The 20,205-nt window shown below is 43.1% G+C and overlaps 1 protein-coding gene across 2 annotated transcripts in view; it reads left to right on the top strand.

The window, feature by feature from the left end:
- Nucleotides 1-20,205, top strand: part of LOC142250124 (glyoxal reductase-like) — a 244,615-nt gene that overhangs the window by 171,918 nt on the left and 52,492 nt on the right. The window contains exons 7-8 of one of the 2 annotated variants that reach the window (XM_075322214.1): nucleotides 1,272-1,331; nucleotides 5,559-5,663. In XM_075322214.1, coding sequence (XP_075178329.1) covers nucleotides 1,272-1,331; nucleotides 5,559-5,654 — 156 coding nt within the window. In that variant the 3' untranslated portion in view covers nucleotides 5,655-5,663. The remainder of the gene's footprint in view (nucleotides 1-1,271; nucleotides 1,332-5,558; nucleotides 5,664-20,205) is intronic. The other variant, XM_075322213.1, reaches the window with a different exon arrangement.

The raw sequence follows: 20,205 nt of genomic DNA, 5'->3' as shown, positions 1-20,205 counted from the left end.
AATTAGCATAACAGAGAAAGGGAGGAACTCCATTTGCAGCTGTCACTCAAGAAGTTGATGATTTTTTAAACTTTACTTTTTTGATTTGAAAGCCTAAACATCCAATCTGACTTTTCTTAGTTAGTGTTATGGGCATACAGGTGGCATAAAGGTGAAATTAGCCATACCTGTAGGCCTCCTGGAAGGGTCGTTTGGCAAAAATCCTCTTTTTTATCTTCTATCTTCCGGGCTATGGGGCGTGTGCTGGCTGGAAGAGAAACCTGCCTCTAGTCTTCATTATGCAGGATTCTTCCTCTCCTTCTCTTTAGTATGCACATGATGACAGGTCATGGCTGGAAATCCTGTGCCTGCGCATTATGCCTGCCGTCCCTCCCTGTGCTGTTCCACAATTCTGTGGACATAGGCTTCAATTTCGCTGGGCACAGGCGCCAGGGAGTCACTGTTACTTCACGGTGCAGGGGAGAGACAGCAGGCAGAATGTGCAGGTGCGGGATTTCCAGCCGCTCACCTGATGTCACATGGACTCTGAAGAGAATGAGAGACGGAATCCCGTATAATGAAGACCGGAGGCAGCGCACACCCCATAGCCTGGAAGATAGAAGATATAAAAAAGGATTTTTGCCAAACGACCCATCATCCAGGAGGCATACAGGTGTGGCAAATTTCACCTTTATGCCACCTGTATGCTCATATTAATAACTAAAAAATGCAAAAGGGTGACAGATTACCTTGAAAGAGGCTTTATTACTAAATACATGATCTCTGATGATCTCATGATGCTCATGTAATATGTCCTATTTATAGTTAGTGCAAATCAATTTACAAGACCCCATCCAGCTGCCAGATTGGTCATCTGTGTCCGTCAGACAGGAGCCCTGAGAACTGCCTCCTACATCTTGGCATCCATAGCATTTCTTTGATTTGCCAGTCCAATATCATTGTTTCAGATTGATGCATATGTAATCTCATGCCAGGCCGATTAATAAAAAAATAGAGCTGTGGACGCCAGGTCATAGGAAGCAGTTCTCCATCCAACAGACACATAATAATGCGTTGGCCACTAGACAGAGGGTCGCAAATCGATTTGCACTAACTCTCGTCCTAGTGCAGCTATATTGTGTCATCGTATCTATGGTGTGGATTTAAATGTTCATAAACAAATACACTCAGATGAAACGAGCCTGGGTAACAGCTATGAGGGTAACATTGTACACTTCACATTATAAGAAGTACAGAGATTAATTTTTCGTTGCAATATTATGTATTCTTAGAATGGAATTGTCACCATCCCAAAGTCAACGAAAGAGAGCAGAATCCTGGAGAACTGCCAGGTACGGCTGCAAACTACTGATCACTACTGATCACTGATATTATTATACAATAAGTATCTTATTATATATTTTGGTGCAAAATCATATTGTTTGCAGTGTTAGACAGGGTCCTAATTTTTAACTATTGCAGCACACAGCACCTCCTCCTTTCAGGTATTTAGCTGGTAATTGTGAGCAATAAATGTCATTACTTCACCACATGCAATAGATCAGATACTAGAAAGCTACTGTAATGTTTTTCAGACTCAAAGGAAATTTTCACAGTCACCCTATGTGACTGCAGATTGCCAAATCATAACAGTGTACAGTGTTTTCCTCTATTTATAGTGCGAGGGGGTGGGCACGTAACTGCAAATATGCGATATGCAAACATCTGGTCACATGCCGACTAGATTCTCATCCGCTTCAATAGTGCTGTTAAGAGAAATGTCTGAAAATCTAGTCATCTTCAAGTGACTGCCAACTTGTGCCAGAAATAGGGGGGAATCCAGGCAGTGACACATTGTCATCATTTGGCAATCTGCAGTCAGATAGAGTGACATCAAAAATTTCTTTTGAGCCTAGAAAACCCTTTGAGGTTGCAGTTGGCCCACTTCTTTATTGACCTCCGTTCAACTGCAAAGGTTGCATATACAGTGCCTTGAAAAATGATTCATACCTTGTGAACTTTTACATATTTTTTCACATTACATCCACAAACGTACATATGTATTATTGTAATTGTATTGTATTCAGCTCTCTGTAGTCTGATACCTCTTTATAAAATCATACCTGACCAATTACCTCCAGAAGTCACCTAATTAGTAAATGGAGTCCACCTGTGTAATTTATGTGTAATTTATTCTCAGTGTAACTACAACTTTTCTGTGAAGGCCTCAGAGGTTTTGGGTAAGAACATTAGAAATTAAACAGCATCATCAAAACCAAGAAAAACATCAGGTCAGGGATAAAGTTGTGGAGAAAAGTAAAACAGGGTTATAAGAACATAGCCAAACTCTGAACAACTCAAGGAGCACTATTCAATCCATCATCCAAAGATGGAAGGAGTATCGCACATCTGCAAACCTATCAAGACATGGCCGTCCACCTAAACTGACATCCCAAGCAAGGTAAGCACTAATTAGAGAAGCAGCCAAGAGGAGCTTCAGGAAACCACAGCTCAGGCAGGAGAACAACTATCAGCCAAATACTCCACAAATTTGGTCTTTATGGAAGAGTGGCAAGATGAAAGCCATTTTTAAAAGTAAGTCATAAGAAGTCCTGTTTGCAATTTGCACAAAAGCCATGTATGGAACACAGCTAGAATGTGGAAGATGTGCTCTTATCAGATAAGACCAAGTAGAAGTTTTTATAAGGGGGTAAAATGAACACTGGACATTATCCTGAAAACACCATCCCCACCGTCACACATGGTGGTTACAGCATCTTGCTGTGGGGAGGCGTTTCTTCAGCAGGAATAGGAAAGCTGGTCAGACTTGATGGGAAAATGGATGTTGCTAAATTCATGGCAATCCTGGAGAAAAACCTGTTAGAGGCTGCAAAAGACTTGAGACTGGGGTGAAGGTTTACCTTATAGCAGGACAATGACCCTAAACATACTGCCAGATCTACAATGGATGGTTTATATTAAATAATATTAATGTGTGTGAATGGCCGAGTCACAGTCCAGACCTAATCCCATCAAGAATCTGTGCAAGACATCTCCATCCAATCTCACTGAGCTAGAGATATTTTGCAAAGAACGGGCAAAAATTTTGGCCTATTAAATGTGCAAAACTGGTGGAGACATGTCACAAAAGACTTGCAAAAATAATTAAAGCAAAAAAGTGGTCCTACAAGTATTGACTCTGTGGGGGGGGGGGGGGGGGCTGAAGACAGATGCATATCACAATGTTCAGATCTATATCTTTAACATATTTAGAAAACCTTGTATCATTTCCTTTACACTTCACAAATACTTGCTACTTAATGTTGGTAGATCACATAACGTCTGTGGGTTATGTGGGTGTAATGTGAAAAAATGTGGAAACAGTTCACAGGGTAAGAATACTTTTTAAATGCATTGTATAAAATATGAATAGCCTTCCCCTGATCATGTGCATGTGTCCAACAATTACATTTGTAAATGATGAATCTGGATATCAATCTACAAAACACATTTACTAATCAGATAGGAGCCATTCATACTTATCTTGAAGTTTACAACCAACATTAACATTTTAACAGTTTAGGCCGTGTTTCCTCCACATTTTATGCTCTGCTTAATGAGTTACTTCCTATGTAATTTTTCATTGCTCGTTATCTGCCCTAGAACATTTAACCCCTTCATGTATAATAGGTAGCTGTCCACTTCTCTATGAGGCTGCTTTCACACATCCGGCTTGAGCTCTGCGGCTCAATCCGGCTGTGAAACCTATGCAACGGATGCGGTGAAAACACCGCATCCTTTGCATACGTTTTTCCCATGCGGCCCGTCCGGTTTTTGCCGCTTGCGGCATGCTACTGAGCATGCGCAGTGGCAAAAACCGCATGCGGCGGCCGGATGCGGTTTTTGCCGCATCGCGCCGCATCCGGCCGCCATAGGTATGCATTGAAAAATGCACCGCATCGGCCGAATGCGGCGCGCTGCGGTTTTGTTTGCCGCACGAAAAAACGTGCCAGGCAACGTTCCATCCGGCCGCCGCATCGGCTAAATCTGCCGCATGCGGCAAAAACCGGATGGAACGCAAGGCCTTGCGGCACTAATTAAAGTCTATGCAGAAAAAACGCAACCGGCAGCATAAAAAAACGGTTGCGATTTTCCTGCAAAGTGCCGTATTGTGCCGCAGAGCAAAAACCGGAGGTGTGAAAGTAGCCTGAGAGAGCCATGTCCAGACTCCTGGTTGCAGCTTCTCTCTGGGCGACAGTACAATTGGTAATCTGAAATTGGACATGCCAGTTCCTTCTCTTCCCAACATCATCTATATAGGGGCAGTTGGGAGGCCCGGTACACAGTAGACTGTTGCCCATTGTTTACAATATCAGTGGTTCAGAGTCTGATCTACATGGAGACCTCACATGCAATAAATGAGTCAGATGTGCATGTTTACATTATATCAAGTCTACATTTAGTCTTTTTTTCTTCTGGCTATGTGCCCATGAGAGAAAATACCTGCGGATTTTGCTGCAGAAAACCTGCGGTTTTTCTAGATACATCCGCAGGTTTACACAAGTACAGACACTCCCCATGTTATCCCATGGGATTTGGGGAGTGTTGTATCAATGCTGCGGTTTTTGCTGCTGCGGAAAATGCTGTGAATTTCCTGCAGCCGCATGTAACTGCAGGTCAATTATTCATGCGGAATTCCTGCCTTTCCACTATGGAGATAAAGGACGCGAAATCCGTAGGAATTCCGCACTAAATCCGCACTGTTTCCACAGGTTTACCGCAACAATTCCTCAGAAATTCCGCATCAATGGATTCTGGGGAGTTGCTGCGTGAACCTGTGGAAATAACTGCAGAAAAGTCCGCAGGTATTTTCTCCTGTGGGCACATACCCTTAGAGAAAGGGTTAAGCTCCAGGAGACCACCAATGGCATCTTATTGATATGTTTGATTATATTATCAGAAAACAGATTTAATTACATATCATTAAGTCTTCTATAAAATCTTTTGTCAGTATCAGCAGTAATTCATTGACTCTTGTACACCTCCCATTATTACTAGTTTATTTTTGATCACTAAACTTATATTTTATTCATTCATAAAATAATTGAATTGTGTGTCCATAATCCCCTTTGTCATAAGATGTGTAATCCTTCTAAGGCCTCATTCAAGCGTCAGTGATTTTCTCATACAAGGAAAACGGACCAAGTTTCATCACTGATTTTTTAGTAATTTCATCAGTTTCATCACAGTTTGGTCATCAGTTTTTTCACTGAGGAGAAAAAAAACAAGATTTTCCAACTTCTAAGAGTCAGTCAAAACCAGACACATCACAGATGGCATCCAACTGCTGTCCAATTATTTTTGACAAACCCATAGACTTGCATTGGTGATTTTGATCTGATACACGAATCAATATTGGACATATCTGTGTGATTTTGCACAGACTACCTGGTCCGAGATATAAAAAAAACAGACATGTGAACCATTCGAGAAAAACTGACCTGTGAATGAGCTCTAACATTGCATAATAACCCATGTGTGCGTTCTTCTTACACACTAATCCGCCTGCATCTCCTCAGGTGTTGGGTTTCACACTAGCAGATGAGGACATTTTCACCCTAAATTCCTTGCATGATGGGCGGCACGTGTCCTGGGATCCTACCACTGTATTGTAGCTGTCAAAGGTTTGAGTATCCATTAGCAAATATTCTTTGACTCTTTCTCTTTGACTCAGTAATGTAGTGCTATATACTGTATATTATACTTTTTCACTTTGTACAGTGCATCAAAACAGCTATAAATACTTGTTCCTTTGTTCATAAAAGGTATTTCCTCTATTCACAGTTTGTTCTCTTCTTTTTTTTTATTATGGGCTGTCGTGCACAGCTGTAAAGCATGTAGGTCGCAATTCATCAGAATAACAAAAAAAGACAGTTGCACTCTGAAATGCTAAAGCATGGAAACCATGAATGTAATAATATAGATATGTATTAATGCTAAAGGAAATCTAGGAAAAATTGAGCTTTTTGCATACAAAAATGGCCATTTCTATATCTGTCCAATAACCATGTCAAGGCATATCTCGTATACTGGGTACCTGCTCTAACGCCTCTCTCTAGCTTAAAAACCTTCTATGTATGGGCGAGTACGATCCTGCCAGTAGAGAATAAAAAGAAGCATGTAGGTTGCAACTCATCAGAATAACAAAAAATGACAGTTGCACTCTGAAATGCTAAAGCATTGAAACCATGAATGTAAGAATATAGGTACACTATGCATTACTGCTAAAGGAAATCTAGGAAAAATTGAGCTTTTAGCATACAAAAATGGCCATTTCTATATCTGCCCAGTAGCCACATCAAGGCATATTTCGTATAATGGGTACCTAATCTAACTCCTCTCTCTTGGTTAAAAACCTTCTATGTATGGGAGACTTGGAACCTGCTACTGAAGAATAAAAAAAAGCATGCAGGTCGCAGTTCATCAGAATGGTATAAAAGATTTTGAAAAATCACAATTTTAGCTCAGTGTAAAGTTGTGCAAAAGAGTCGGGATTTTGGCATTGTCACACCAAAGTGCACGGAGGCAGGGAGGAGCCAGGGCGCGACAAAACATAGCGATGCCCACCTGACAAATTAATTAATTATGACGACATGCATTATACCACGAATATTACTTCAGTCTCTGACTAGACTACCATTTCTGGGGAGATGCGAAGAGGCGCACACTACTGATAAGATGTGCCAAATTCAGTAAGTGGCACACGCCTTTTAGTGAATTTGGCGGATGTTATTTCTGCATGACCATCATTAAAACTGGCACACAAAATGGTAGTCTTAATGCATCGTGGCCATAAAATATAGACGGCCGCACACAGTGAATTTATAAAGCCAGTAACTGCCCTGTGTATAGAAAATGATGAATGTTATAGTATGATTCATCTCATGTTTTAGGAAATGTAAAAAATTCACTACCTGAGCAGGACGATAACGCACTTTGCCTGGCATAGCTACAGAATAGGCCATATGTTAAAGGGAACCTGTCATTTCGCTTTTTATATTAAACCGCTCAAAATTCGTTTTAAATTATACTAATGTGAATCACTAACATGGTTTAAAAAAAAAAAAAAAAATCCATGTATTTATATAAAAGACTTTATATGCTTAGGTGAATGCAGTAAACACCTTAGGTTTCAGTCATAGGGGCAGCACTTTTGCTGGAATCAGTTACTGTCACTCAAGTTCAGGCATGATTATTTTTTTAACTTAGTCACACCCCCAGCATTGTAATTGACTACACCACAGATCCTTTACCAGCACTTCTCTGCTGAGCTCCGCCCATTACAGTCACATGATCGTGACATCAGCACAGGTTCTTCACCACCTCTTCTCCAATGTTGAGCTTTGGAGGATCAAATAAGAATTCCAGAGCTGCAAAAAAAAAATGGTCCACTCAGCTAAAGCCTGCTTTACACCTTACGATATCACATACGATATCGTATGCGATCGTACCCGCCCCCATCGTATGTGCGGCACGTTCAAGTTGTTGACCATGTCGCACAAACGATTTTGTGCCGTCACATGCACTTACCCTTCCATGCGACCTCGATGTGGGCAGCGAACATCCACTTCCTGGAGTGGGAGGGACGTTCGGCGTCACAGCGACGTCACGCGGCAGCCGGCCAATAAAAGTGGAGGGGCGGAGATGAGCGGGACGTAAACATCCCGCCCACCTCCTTCCTTCCGCATTGCCGGCAGGAGCCACGGGACGCAGGTAAGATCTGTTCATTGTTCCTGGGGTGTCACACACTGCGATGTGTGGTACCTCGGGAACATTGAACAACCCGATGTGCAATTTTAAGGAAATGAACGACGTGTATGCAATGAACGGTTTTACGTTCAATCGCAATTGCACGTAGCTGTCACACGCTACAACAACACTAACGATGCCGGATGTGCGTCACTTACGACGTGACCCCGCCGACACATCGTTAGGTTTGTTGTTTTGTGTAAAGCCCGCTAAAGACATGACGATCATGTGACTGTGTGTAATGTGCACACTATGATGATTCCCCTGTATTCAAAGTGCGAGTAGGAATCGTGACTGTGTGCACATTGCGCACGGTCATGATTCGGAAGTCTGCTGTCATATAGAGTGAACTGCAGACTTTTCATCACAACCATGAAACCCCTACAATAGGCTAAATCCTTGTTGGGCAGATTTATTATCAGCTTGGGTATCAGTTTTAGCACCTTCTTATTGTTGTTTATATGTTTCTCATTCTAAACCATCCATGAGCTGTGAATATAAATGACACTATATTCTTGTCTCACAAACATTCCAACATACGTTCTCCAAGGGTCAAGTGTAGTAAAGAGGTTTGATGACATTTTCCCTGAAGCTGTGCCACACTTGGGTATGGGCTGTTTCTGGTCTTGCAGGTTACTCTCATGCACTGATATGTGGATGGACTAATATTTTTGACATGCAAATTATGTAAGTTAGAATGTGATAACCACATTTTGTGGGTGTTAAGGAACGGCACTCTAGTAAGTCAGTATGTATTGCTGTAAATGATGTTATCCGCATGATATGGTTCTGAAATTAAAGGGAACCTGTCACTATTTAGAAGAAAACTGATCTGCCAGTATCATGCTATAGAGCAGGAGGGTCTCAGTTGTTGATATATATACATTTTTGTGGAGTATCTTGTCATGACTTCATTTTTCATTGCTCTTTCTGGTCTGTGAGGTGCAGTCGGTGGCCCGTTTAGGCAGGGCCGGCGACAACACCCGGCATACCCGGACAAAAGCTGGGGCCCCGGGCAGTTGGGGGAGCCCACTCGCGGTCGGCAGGAGCAGATTTTCACTAGCTTTCCTGCGGATCCTGGGCAGATTTCTGGGGACCGCAGACAGTGCTCCAGCAGGCAGCCTCACTTTGCTGTCTGTCGGCACTTTAAACCGGCTGAGCACGTGTGCACTTGCATTGCAGGCTGGGGTTCATCTGTGGGCGGAGTTAGTGCGCAATGCACTTTTGTGCCACAGATGAAGAGGAGCAGCTGCCATTCCTCAGTGTCCTCCAGTGCTGCCAGCCTGTACCCCCAGCGTCCTCCAGTGCTACCAGCTTGGGCCCTCAGCGTCTTCCAGTGCTGCCAGCCTGTGCCCTCAGCATCCTCCAGTGCTGCCAGCCTGTGCCCTCAGCATCTTCCAGTGCCGCCAGCCTGTGCCCTCAGCGTCCTCCAGTGCTGCCAGCCTGTGCCCTCAGCGTCTTCCATTGCTGCCAGCCTGTACCCCCAGCATCCTCCAGTGCTACCAGCTTGGGCCCTCAGCGTCTTCCAGTGCTGCCAGCCTGTGCCCTCGGCATCCTCCAGTGCTGCCAGCCTGTGCCCTCGGCATCCTCCAGTGCTGCCAGCCTGTGCCCTCAGCGTCTTCCAGTGCTGCCAGCCTGTGCCCTCAGCGTCCTCCAGTGCTGCCAGCCTGTGCATTCAGCATCCCCAAGGCCAGTATGTACTGTATGCCCCACAGGACCCCACTGTCAATATGTATGCGCCACAGGCCTCCAGGGCCAGTATGTATGCTCCACAAGCCCCCAGTAATGTGTATACCCCCCACTGATTCCAGGAATATGTATGCCCTCCACTGACCCCAGTAATGGCTATGCCCCCCACTAACCCCAGTAATGTGTATGCTCCCCACTGACTCCAGGAATGTTTATGCTCTCCACTGACCCCAGTAATGGCTATGCCCCCCACTAACCCCAGTAATGTGTATGCGACCCACTGACCTCAGTAATGTGTATGCCCCCCACTGACTCCAGTAATGTGTATGCCACCCAGTGACCCCAGGAATGTGTATGCTCCTCAGTGGCCCCAGCAATGTGTATGCCCCTCAATGGCCCCAGAAATATGTATGCCCCTCAGCGGCCCCAGCAATGTGCATGCCCCCTAGTGACCCTAGTAATGTATATTCCCCAAAAGTAACATGTATGCCCCCAGTGATGTCTATGCACCCCCAGTAATGTGTATACCCCTAGTTACCCCAGTAACATGTATGCCCCACCCAGTGCTGTGATGTATTTGCCCCCAGCCATCACGCAGAGTGCCCTGCACAGCTGCATACCCTGGAGGAGCTCTATGGGAGACAAGCGGGGAGGTGAGTGAGGCTGCTGCCAGTTTCCCCATATTAATAATCTCTCTAATGTGTCTGTGTGTGTGTATGATTTGTATCTATGTATGTCAGTGTATATGACTGTGTATAGATTTGTCTGTTTATATATATTTAGTGAATTTGTTTTCAAATATATATATGTACGTATGCCTGTATGTGTACATATCTGTGTATGTGTACATATCTGTTTATGTGCATGTCTGTGAGTACATGGGGCCCACTGAGACTCTTTCACCCTGGGTCCACAAAAACCTGGCCCTGGAGCTGGCCCTGCTATTAGGATGCGTTCCCATGGTCAGTGTTAGGCTAGGTTCACATTTCCGTCAATTTGTATCAGTCACAATCCGCGGCTCTGGTAAACAGCGGAATCCGTTTGGCGGATTCCGTTGTTCCCATATACTTGTATGAGCGGCGGATTGTGACCGATGACGCTGCGTTGCATCCTCCGTCCGACTGATCAGTCGTGGAACGCTGACCATCGGGCGGCAGGAACGCAGCATGTAGCGTTTTTTGAGCAGCGGAATCCTTTTGATTCCGCTGCGCATGCTCTCTCGGTGGCCGAACAATCAGCTGATCGCCCGGCCACCGCCTTCTGTGAGCGATCAGCTAATCACCCGGTGGACAGCTATTGTGAGTGATCAGCTGATCACCCGGCTGCCGGCTAATGAGAGTGATTAGCTGATCGCCCGGTGGCCGCCCTCTGTTAGCGATCAGCTGATCACCCGGCGGCCGGCTAATGTGAGCGATCAGCTGATCGCTCTCATTAGCCGGCCGCCGGGAGATCATCTGTTCGTTCTCAAAAGCCGGCGGCCGGGAGATTATCTGTTTGCTCTCAAAAGCCGGCGGCCAGCTATTGTGAATGATCAGCTGATCGCTCTCTCTCTCACGTTTTACAACGGAATCCGACAATGAATTCTATTCTTGTCATCCGTTGTACAACGCATCAGTCACAAGTGTCAAGCAACGCATGTGACTGATGCAAAACAACGGAAATGTGAACCTAGCCTTACTCGTGTTCTGGACGCAGCGTATTTACTCTGTGCCTATACTGCTGCTTCCAGGAAAGTGGATGGGATTAATAAAAATATCATGTCCTCTGTGCTCCCTTTTTACACTGTGTAAACTGACCTGCGGTGCGTGCATGCCAGTGGTGTGGACTGGAAAAACGTGCAGTGGTGGTCACTAAGCTCCGCCCACTGGACTTTTCAGCCCTTTAACTTATCCACCGGTCCATTCTTGTTTAGCTATGAGGGTATTTACTTCTACCATAAACTTACGCACACTGGAAATAGTCTCATTGTTTTACATGTGATATCACATTTTTGCTATCATTATCAGGAAATTGTTAAATGATGTCATCATGTAAATGTATTCCCGGACTCCCTGTGTCCCGCAGACTATGTCATGGCTTCCGCAGCCTGACAATCCGGGCAGTAATGTGCAGTGATAACCTAGAATGAGTCAGGGATGTTATTCTCCTGGTATATTGTTACAGGCCTGAAAAGCTGGATTCTCACAGACCAGTGACAAAAAAATCCATTGTTTGTTTGTGAATAGAGAAGAGATTTACTGACCTAATCCCGGGAATATCAGCAGACACAAACAGTGCAGAACGAGATCCCTGCAATAATGTCATGTGAATGGGATCTCTGGCTTCTCCATGATAAGAATGTGCCATAGGTCACTGCCCCAACTATATAGTGAGTTACCTCTGACATTAACCGTCTTATAGGCAACCTGTCACCAGGTTTTTCCCTTATGAGCTGCGACCACCACCGGTGATCACTTATATACAGAATTCTATAATATTGTATATAAGAGCCCAGGCCTCTCTGTATAACACAAAAAAAGACCTTTTATTATACTCACCTGTGGGGGGGGGGTCAGGTCTGATGGGCATCACTGGTCTCGGTCTGGCTTCTCTTCTCTTCTTGCGATCACCGTCCTCCTTCCCTGCCCCACGTGAATGACGTCCACAGAGTCCACCATTGCTCCCTGCACATGTGCACACCTTTCTGCCCTACTGAGGACAGATCAAAGTATTGTAGTGCGCATGCGCCGGCGTTCCTTGACCTTTCCCCGCATCTGCGCATTACAGTTTTTTGTTCTGCCCACAGCAGGGCACAGAGAAGTGCGTGTGTGCAGGAGGGCAATGAAGACCTCTGTGAATTAGTTGTCTGCAGTCTCCAGCACATGCTGCTTATTTTTCCTTTATGGATTTGAATCATTAATACATTTTTTCTTTTGTTTTTTCATATAAACCATTTCAATTCTTTCAATGTGATTTTGGGGTTTTTTAGACTTTTTTTTATGTATTTAAATAAATGGTAAAAAAGTAAGTAAAAAGATATCAAAAATGATTAAAAGGTCCCAAATTTTAAGCTGCATTTTTCCTGCTAACAGTTGCAGAAAAATCTGCTGCAAATAATCTGTAGACTGTGAGCCGTCGCGGGCAGGGACCTCTCTCCTCCTTACCAGTCTGTGCCTTGTATTGTTCATGATTATTGTACTTGTTTTTATTATGTATACCCCTTTTCACATGTAAAGCGCCATGGAAGAATTGGTGCAATAATAATAATAATAATTTGGAGGATATATACTTTTCACAGCATCATTTTACAGACTAACATTGGGTGTGTATATATCATTTGAGAAAAGAAAACCATATTGTGCAAGGTGTGAAATATGGTGAGAAGCAGTGGCTTAGTGACTTTGCATGACAGGACCTTTGTTCGTTTGCACCTTCTGTAATGCGTGTATGTAATGTCACACTTTTTAACATTTCTTCTCAAAGACAAACCAAAATATGAAGCTTTGTAAGTTCAGGCACATGAACGTATTATGGTTTGGTTCAGCCTTCACACTATGTATAGCTGCAATGGCCGTACTCAACCTCCAAATGCCCCCAATGTCACAGTTTTATTCCTTTTCTGATTTAGTATAAAATAGAGGCAAAAAGTGTAGTTGAATTCTTAGAAGGAAACAGATGAAGATGGATTACATATTTATTTTTACACATGAAATACCATGACTGGTGTGGAGGACCAAACTAATAGGTTGAAATTACTTTTGCTCAATATCAATATTAACAAATTAATTATTATTTTATATTAATATTAATTGTAGTAGTTAGCGTTGAGCAGAATTAAGTATGCTGACATCCCCCTATATACAGTATGAACCCCTAACCAGCCCATACACACAGTATGAACTCCACATTGCCGCTATATATCCAGTATGAGCTCTCACAAAGCTTCCTAAATACAGGATTAGCCCTCACATAGGCCCCTATATACAATATGAGCCCCCACATATCTCCCCTATATACAGTACTAGCTGTACTACCCGGCTTCGCCCGGGTTAATAACTGTTAACAAAAAATAGAATGTATTAACAAAAATGTATTCTGCACACAAAAACCACAAAACAAATAGATATAAATGTAATTATTAAAAGGCAAAAACTAAGCTAATAGAAGCATTTCACAACATATATTTCAACACCACAGATATTCGACACAGATTTAACTAAATTGGCCAAGTAATGTGCTCCGTCTCTCTCTTTCCAGATCTGTCTCTTTCCCCGTCTGTCTCTTTCCCCGTCTGTCTCTGTCTGTCTCTTTCCAGGTCTGTCTCTTTCCAGGTCTGTCTCTTTCCAGGTCTGTCTCTTTCCAGGTCTGCCTCTTTCCTCATCTGCCTGTCTCTGTCTCTTTCTTTGTCTGTCTCTATCTCTCTGTTTCTTTCCCCATCTGTTTCTATCCAGGTCTGTCTCTTTCCCAGGTCTGTCTCTTTCCCCGTCTGTCTCCCCGTCTCTTTGTCTGTGTCTTTTCCTGTCTGTCTCTTTCCCTGTCTGCCTGTCTTGGTCTGTCTCTATTTCTCTGTCTCTTTCCCCGTCTGTCTCTATCAAGGTCTGTGTCTTTCCCCATCTATCTTTGTCTGTCTGTCTGTCTACTCTTTCCCTGTCTGCCTGTCTCTGTCCCTGTCTGCATGTCTGTCTGTCTCTTTCCCCATCTGTCTCTTTCCAGGTCTGTCTCTGTCTGTAAAGAAAAATAATGAAGGTTTCAGCTCACCCATATGAAGTCTCCAAGGCAAGGATGGATGCCCGCAGTCCCCCCGGACAGGCCGGTCCGTGATTCAGAGTAGATATGGAAGGAAAAAGGGTTTGGGACTCAGCACCAATGCAGTAATATAAAACTTGAAACTTTATTAGAAAATCTAAAACGAAGGTACACAGGTCATCCAAAAAAATCGCCATGCGATTTGCCTAGCGGCTTTACGCGTTTCGGACAAACAGGGGAAATTAAAAACTTGACTAAGGACTGCTTTTAATTTCCCCTGTTTGTCCAAAACGCGTAAAGCCGCTAGGCAAATCGCATGGCGATTTTTTTGGATGACCTGTGTACCTTCGTTTTAGATTTTCTAATAAAGTTCCAAGTTTTATATTACTGCATTGGTGCTGAGTCCCAAACCCTTTTTCCTTCCATATCTACTCTGTCTCTGTCTGTCTCTTTCCCCATCTGTCTCTGTCTGTCTTTTTCACTGCCTGTCTCTGTATGTCTCTTTCACCGTTTGTCTCTGTCTGTCTCTTTCCCTGTCTGTCTCTCTCTCTCTGTCTCTTTCCCTGTCTGTCTCTATCTGTATCTCTCTCTGTCTGTCTCTCTCTGTGTCTCTCTCTCCATCTCCCCACCGACATCTTATTACCTCACATATAAGCTTCTTATACTATGAATGTCTTTTGTTCCTATAGCAACCACTCACAGCTCCTACTAATAATCTGTAGTTCCAGGCTCCATTTACTTTAATGGAGGCATGTTTTTTGGAGCGTAACTGTAAAGCGCGGGGTTAAATTTTCCTGTCAAAACATAGTCTACGACGTTCCCTGGGTCACATGACGTGTCTGTGCAAAATGTTGTGATTGTAAATGCGACGGTGTGGATACACTTTTCACTTTTTCCCCATTATGTAGATAGGGGCAAAATTGATTGGTAAATTGGAATGCGCGGGGGTTAAAATTTCACCTCACAACATAGCCTATGACGCTCTCGGGGTCCAGACGTGTGAGTGTGCAAAATTTTGTGGCTGTAGCTGCGACGGTGCAGATGCCAATCCTGGACATACATACACACATACACAGACACACATACATACATACACACATTCAGCATTATATATTAGATGAGCCTACACAGCCCCCTATATACAGTAGGAACCCTCACACAGCCCTTTACATACAGTATGAGCATCCATATAGCCCCTTATATACAGTATGAGCCCCCCACATAGCCCCTTTATATACAGTGTAAGCCCCCACATAATACTACGATATACAGTATGAAACCCCACAAAGCCCTCTATATACAGTATGAGCCCCCTCATCGCCTCCTACATACTTTATGATCCACCACATAGACTCTTATGTACATTTCTGAGCCCCCACATAGCCTCCTATATACATGCAAACATCCTATACACATGAAAAAAAGACCACCGCATAGTCACCTCACTCCCGCTCCCCTGGTGGTCTATACTGGCCTCTTGTGCACTGACGCTCCACACAGCACACACAATGATGTGACATTATCGTGTCTACTGTGCTTCACGTTAATTGGTGGAAGACGGAGCCAGCGACCCCTCCAACACCAATGTGTTCAGCTTTGTCTGCATTCTGAGGATGCAAATAGCGGTGACATTGGGCGGTAGACAGCGGAGTGCATGGTGCGGCCCACTGTTTTTAGCCCTTCGGCTGTATCAGTCAGTTTGCCAGACTAAAACAATTAGGGGGTCGTATGTTGTCCGTGGGCTGCACTTTCCCTTGCCCTGATATGGATGTACACTACAGTTCAAAAGTTTAGGGTCACTTAGATATTTCCTTATTTTTTAAAGAAAAGCACATTTTTTTTCAATGTAGCTAATATTAAACTAAACAGAAATATACTTTATACACTATTAATGTGGTAAATGACTATTCTAGCTGCAAACGTCTGGTTTTTAATGCAATATCTACATAGGTGTATAGAGGCCCATTTCCAACAACCACCACTCCAGTGTTATAATAATAATAATAATAATAATAATAATAGTACATTGTGTTTGCTAACTGTGTTAGAAGGCTAATGGATGTTTAGAAATCCCTTGAAAACCCTTGTGCGAGTATGTTAACACAGCTTAAACAGTTTTGCTGATTAGAGAAGCTATAAACCTGACCTTCCTTTGAGCTAGTTGAGAATCTGGAGCATTACATTTATTGGTTCCATTAAACTCTCAAAATGGCCAGAAAAAGAGAACTTTCATGTGAAACTCAACAGTCAATTCTTGTTCTTAGAAATTAAAGGTATTTCATGATTGAGAAATTGCCAAGAAACGGAATATTTCCTACAACTGTGTGTACTAATCCCTTCAGAGGAGAGCACAAACAGGCTCTAACCAGAGTAGAAAGAAGTGTGAGGCTGCGCTGCACAACTGCGCAACAAGACAAGTACATCAGAGTCTCTACTTTGAGAAAACGACGCCTCACAGGTCCTCAACTGGCAGCTTCATTAAATAGTACCCGCAAAATGCCAGTGTCAACGTCTACAGTGAAGAGGCGACTCCGGGATGCTGGCCTTCAGGGCAGAGTGGCAAAGAAAAAGCCATATCTGAGACTGGCTAATAAAAGGAAAAGATTAATATGAGCAAAAGAACACAGACATTGGACAGAGGAAAATGGGAAAAAAGTGTTATGGACGGACGAATCGAAGTTTGAGGTGTCTGGATAACACAGAAGAACATTTGATGCAGAACTACTGAAATGATGCTGGAAGAGTGCCTGACGCCATCTGTCTAGCATGGTGGAGGTAATGTGATGGTCTGGGGTTGCTTTGGTGCTGGTAAAGTAGGAGATTTGTACAATGTAAAAGGGATTTTGAATTAGGGAGGCTATCACTCCATTTTGCAACGCCATGTCATACCCTGTGGACATCGCTTGATTGGAGGCAATTTCATCCTACAACGGGACAATGACCCAAAGCACACCTCCAAATTATGCATGAAATATTTAGGGAAGAAGCAGGAGCTGGTATTCTATCTGTAATGGAGTGGCCAGCCCAGTCACCAGATCTCAACCCTATTGAGCCGTTGTGGGAGCAGCTTGACCATATGGTACGCAAAAAGTGCCCATCAAGCCAATCCAACTTGTGGGAGGGGGGAAGCATGGGGTGAAATATCTCCAGATAACCTCTGCAAATTAACAGCTAGAAAGCCAAAGGTCTGCAAAGCTGGAATTGCTGCAAAGGAGCATTCTGTGCCGAAAGCAAATTTTGAAGGAGAAAATTATTATTTCAAGTAAAAATCATTATTTCTAACCTGGTCACTGTCTGGACTATATCCTCTATTCATTATGCAACTCATTTGATAAATAAAAGTATGATTTTTCATGGAAAAGATTGTCTGGGTGACCCCAAACTTTTGAATTGTAGTGTATCTAAGAACATCTTTTCTAACTTACAATTTTGAACGTTTTAATTTTGGAAATTTTATAAGCTACATCAATTCACGCAAATGTATTCTTTTCAGAGAATCACAACTTCAGCCATCCTTGTAGATTTACACTTTACTAGTAGAATTAGAATTCTGGCTTTGCACAGTCTGAATTAACGCTTTAATTGTAAGTGGTTAAAAACTTCATTTGCTACTGTGAAGCCGGCATAAATGGAGCTGCTATACACAGAGAGTTTACATCTCTAGTGATGTCCTGGAGAGATTTAAGTTAAAATTTGGTTTTGTATGCCATATTTTATAAGTTGATATTGATAGCTCGTACAGAGCTGGAGCCCAGCGAAAATCCTTCAGAAGTGCCAGATTTACCTGTGTGACTAATTTGGTGCAAATTGGTCCAGTCATTTGGCCATAAATTAATATTTGCTTCTGGGTTCTATTTTTCAGCAAATGTCTCAAAAATGCTTTTGAATAAAATTTTTTGGCAAATATGCCGATAATGGTACATCCTATATCACTAAAACCCGTTCTAAAACCTTTGGAAGTGTCTGATATAATGTTCCATTTTTAGCGAATATCCTGAATGATGTTGTATTTCATTTTTTAGAGAATATGTTGATAGTGGGGGATCATAGAGAGCAGAAACTTTGTGTAAACCCTCCTAAAGTGCCTATTTAACTATGTGGCTATTTAGAGTGGAACAGTGGCTCAGTGGTGAGTATTGTTTTGCAGTACTTGGGTCCTGGGTTCATATCTCACCAAGAACAACATCTGGAAGGAGTTTTTATGTTCTCCCTGTGGTTGCGTGGGTTTCCTCCAGGTTCTCAGGTTTCCTTCCACACTCCAAAGACATCCCTATAGGGAATTTAGATTGTGAGCCCCAATTGGGACAGTGTTGCTGATGTATGTAAAGCGCTGTGGAAAATGTTGCTGCTATGTATATAAAGATTATTATTTTTGGGGGCAAATGGGTCCAGTTATGTGTCCATTAATTAATATTCACTTTGATTTTCCTTTTTTGTGTGTGAATATCTCGATTACGATGAGTCCGAGAGAGCTGAAACCAAGTACAAATTTTTCTGAAGTGCCGGATTTACCTGTGTGCCAAATTTGGTGCGGATTGTTACATTAATAGACAACAAAAATTATTTTTTATATATAAATATATGGCTTTATAGCTAACACAGGTACATACTGTATATAGTTTTATTGCTAACACCCACAATTCTTCATCCTCCAGTGCCCTTCTGTCTCATGACTTTCATTTCATTGATCACTCTGTTTTCTCTGCATCCTCGACTTCTTTTTTTGTGACCTTTGTGCTTCTTATTCTGCACAAACTCAAAGATCTATCTATATATATCTTATATATAGAACCCCCTATTATATTATATAACCCCCTTATATATAGAACCCACTATAATTAAACTATAATTAACCCCTTATTACCTTTGGGTAATAAGGGGTTAATACCAGCTTTGTTTTACCAGCTGGTATTAAGCCTGAGATTCTTAATGTCAGGCCAAGTTTGACCCAGCCATTAAGAATCTCCAATAAAGGATTAAAAAATACACCACACAGAGAGAAAATACTTTGTTATAAATAAATACATTAAACGAAAAAAGGAGGGGAGCCAGCACTGCTTATGAATGGCATGCAACAATGAAGAAATAAAAAGTGTAATATTCACAAATTCATTCCTACTGTAACAATTCAATGAGATTTTTTGCAAATGATTGATCAATGATTTGAGCCCCCCTGCCCCGTCACAGCAAATCTCTATAGGGGGGTCCCTAACGCTATATTATAAATTATTATGTACCATAAGGTCTCATATAATGAGCAGGACCATATGAAAACACCACTTACCCGAGACATGTCTGAACCGCTCCCATGCTGCCAGGACTGGCAACCGCAACCGTATTTAAATAAATACATTGACACACTTAGGAACTCCATCCTTATTAGTCCCTCTCACCCGTCCACGATCCTGGTCTTCTGTTTTCTTCAACCCATGCAGCTCTGCTATATTACACAGCACAGGGAGAAGAATGCTGCCCCCCCCCGCCGTGATGTGTAATCGAGTAAAGGCTGCGGCAGGTTGGTTGGCGGTGACGTCATCGCTGCCACCCTTGCCATAATAACCTACTGGGCGGGTTACTATAGCAACGGTGATCTCCGATTAGCTGATTCCCGGGGCCGCTATGCACTGGCTCCTGCATACGCCGCCGAATAGCGGCACCGGTAAACAGGGAGTTAACTCCTGTGGCTCCTGCAGGAGCCAGTGCATAGCGGCCCCGGTAATCAGGTGATCGGAAATCACTGATGCTATAGTAACCCGCTCGGTAAGTTACTATGGCAGCGGTGACGTCACATCACCTAGTACCTACACTACCTACACACTAAATCTGTCCCTGGTTCAGCAGCACCTCACCCTACACTAGCTGACTGTGGATCACTCTGCCGAGCACAGTGCCGTCAGCTGTCATATAGAGCTGATGACACTGTGTGGCCAGCCAATCAATGTAATGCCACAGCCATGTTGGTTGTGGCATTACAATGAATGACAGCCAATCCCTGCATGTGAG

This window comes from Anomaloglossus baeobatrachus, chromosome 8, assembly GCF_048569485.1.
Source record: "Anomaloglossus baeobatrachus isolate aAnoBae1 chromosome 8, aAnoBae1.hap1, whole genome shotgun sequence".
NCBI classification, from domain to species: Eukaryota; Metazoa; Chordata; class Amphibia; order Anura; family Aromobatidae; genus Anomaloglossus; species Anomaloglossus baeobatrachus.
Note: the sequence above shows the minus strand (reverse complement) of the source record. Positions and strands in the feature narration are given on the sequence as shown.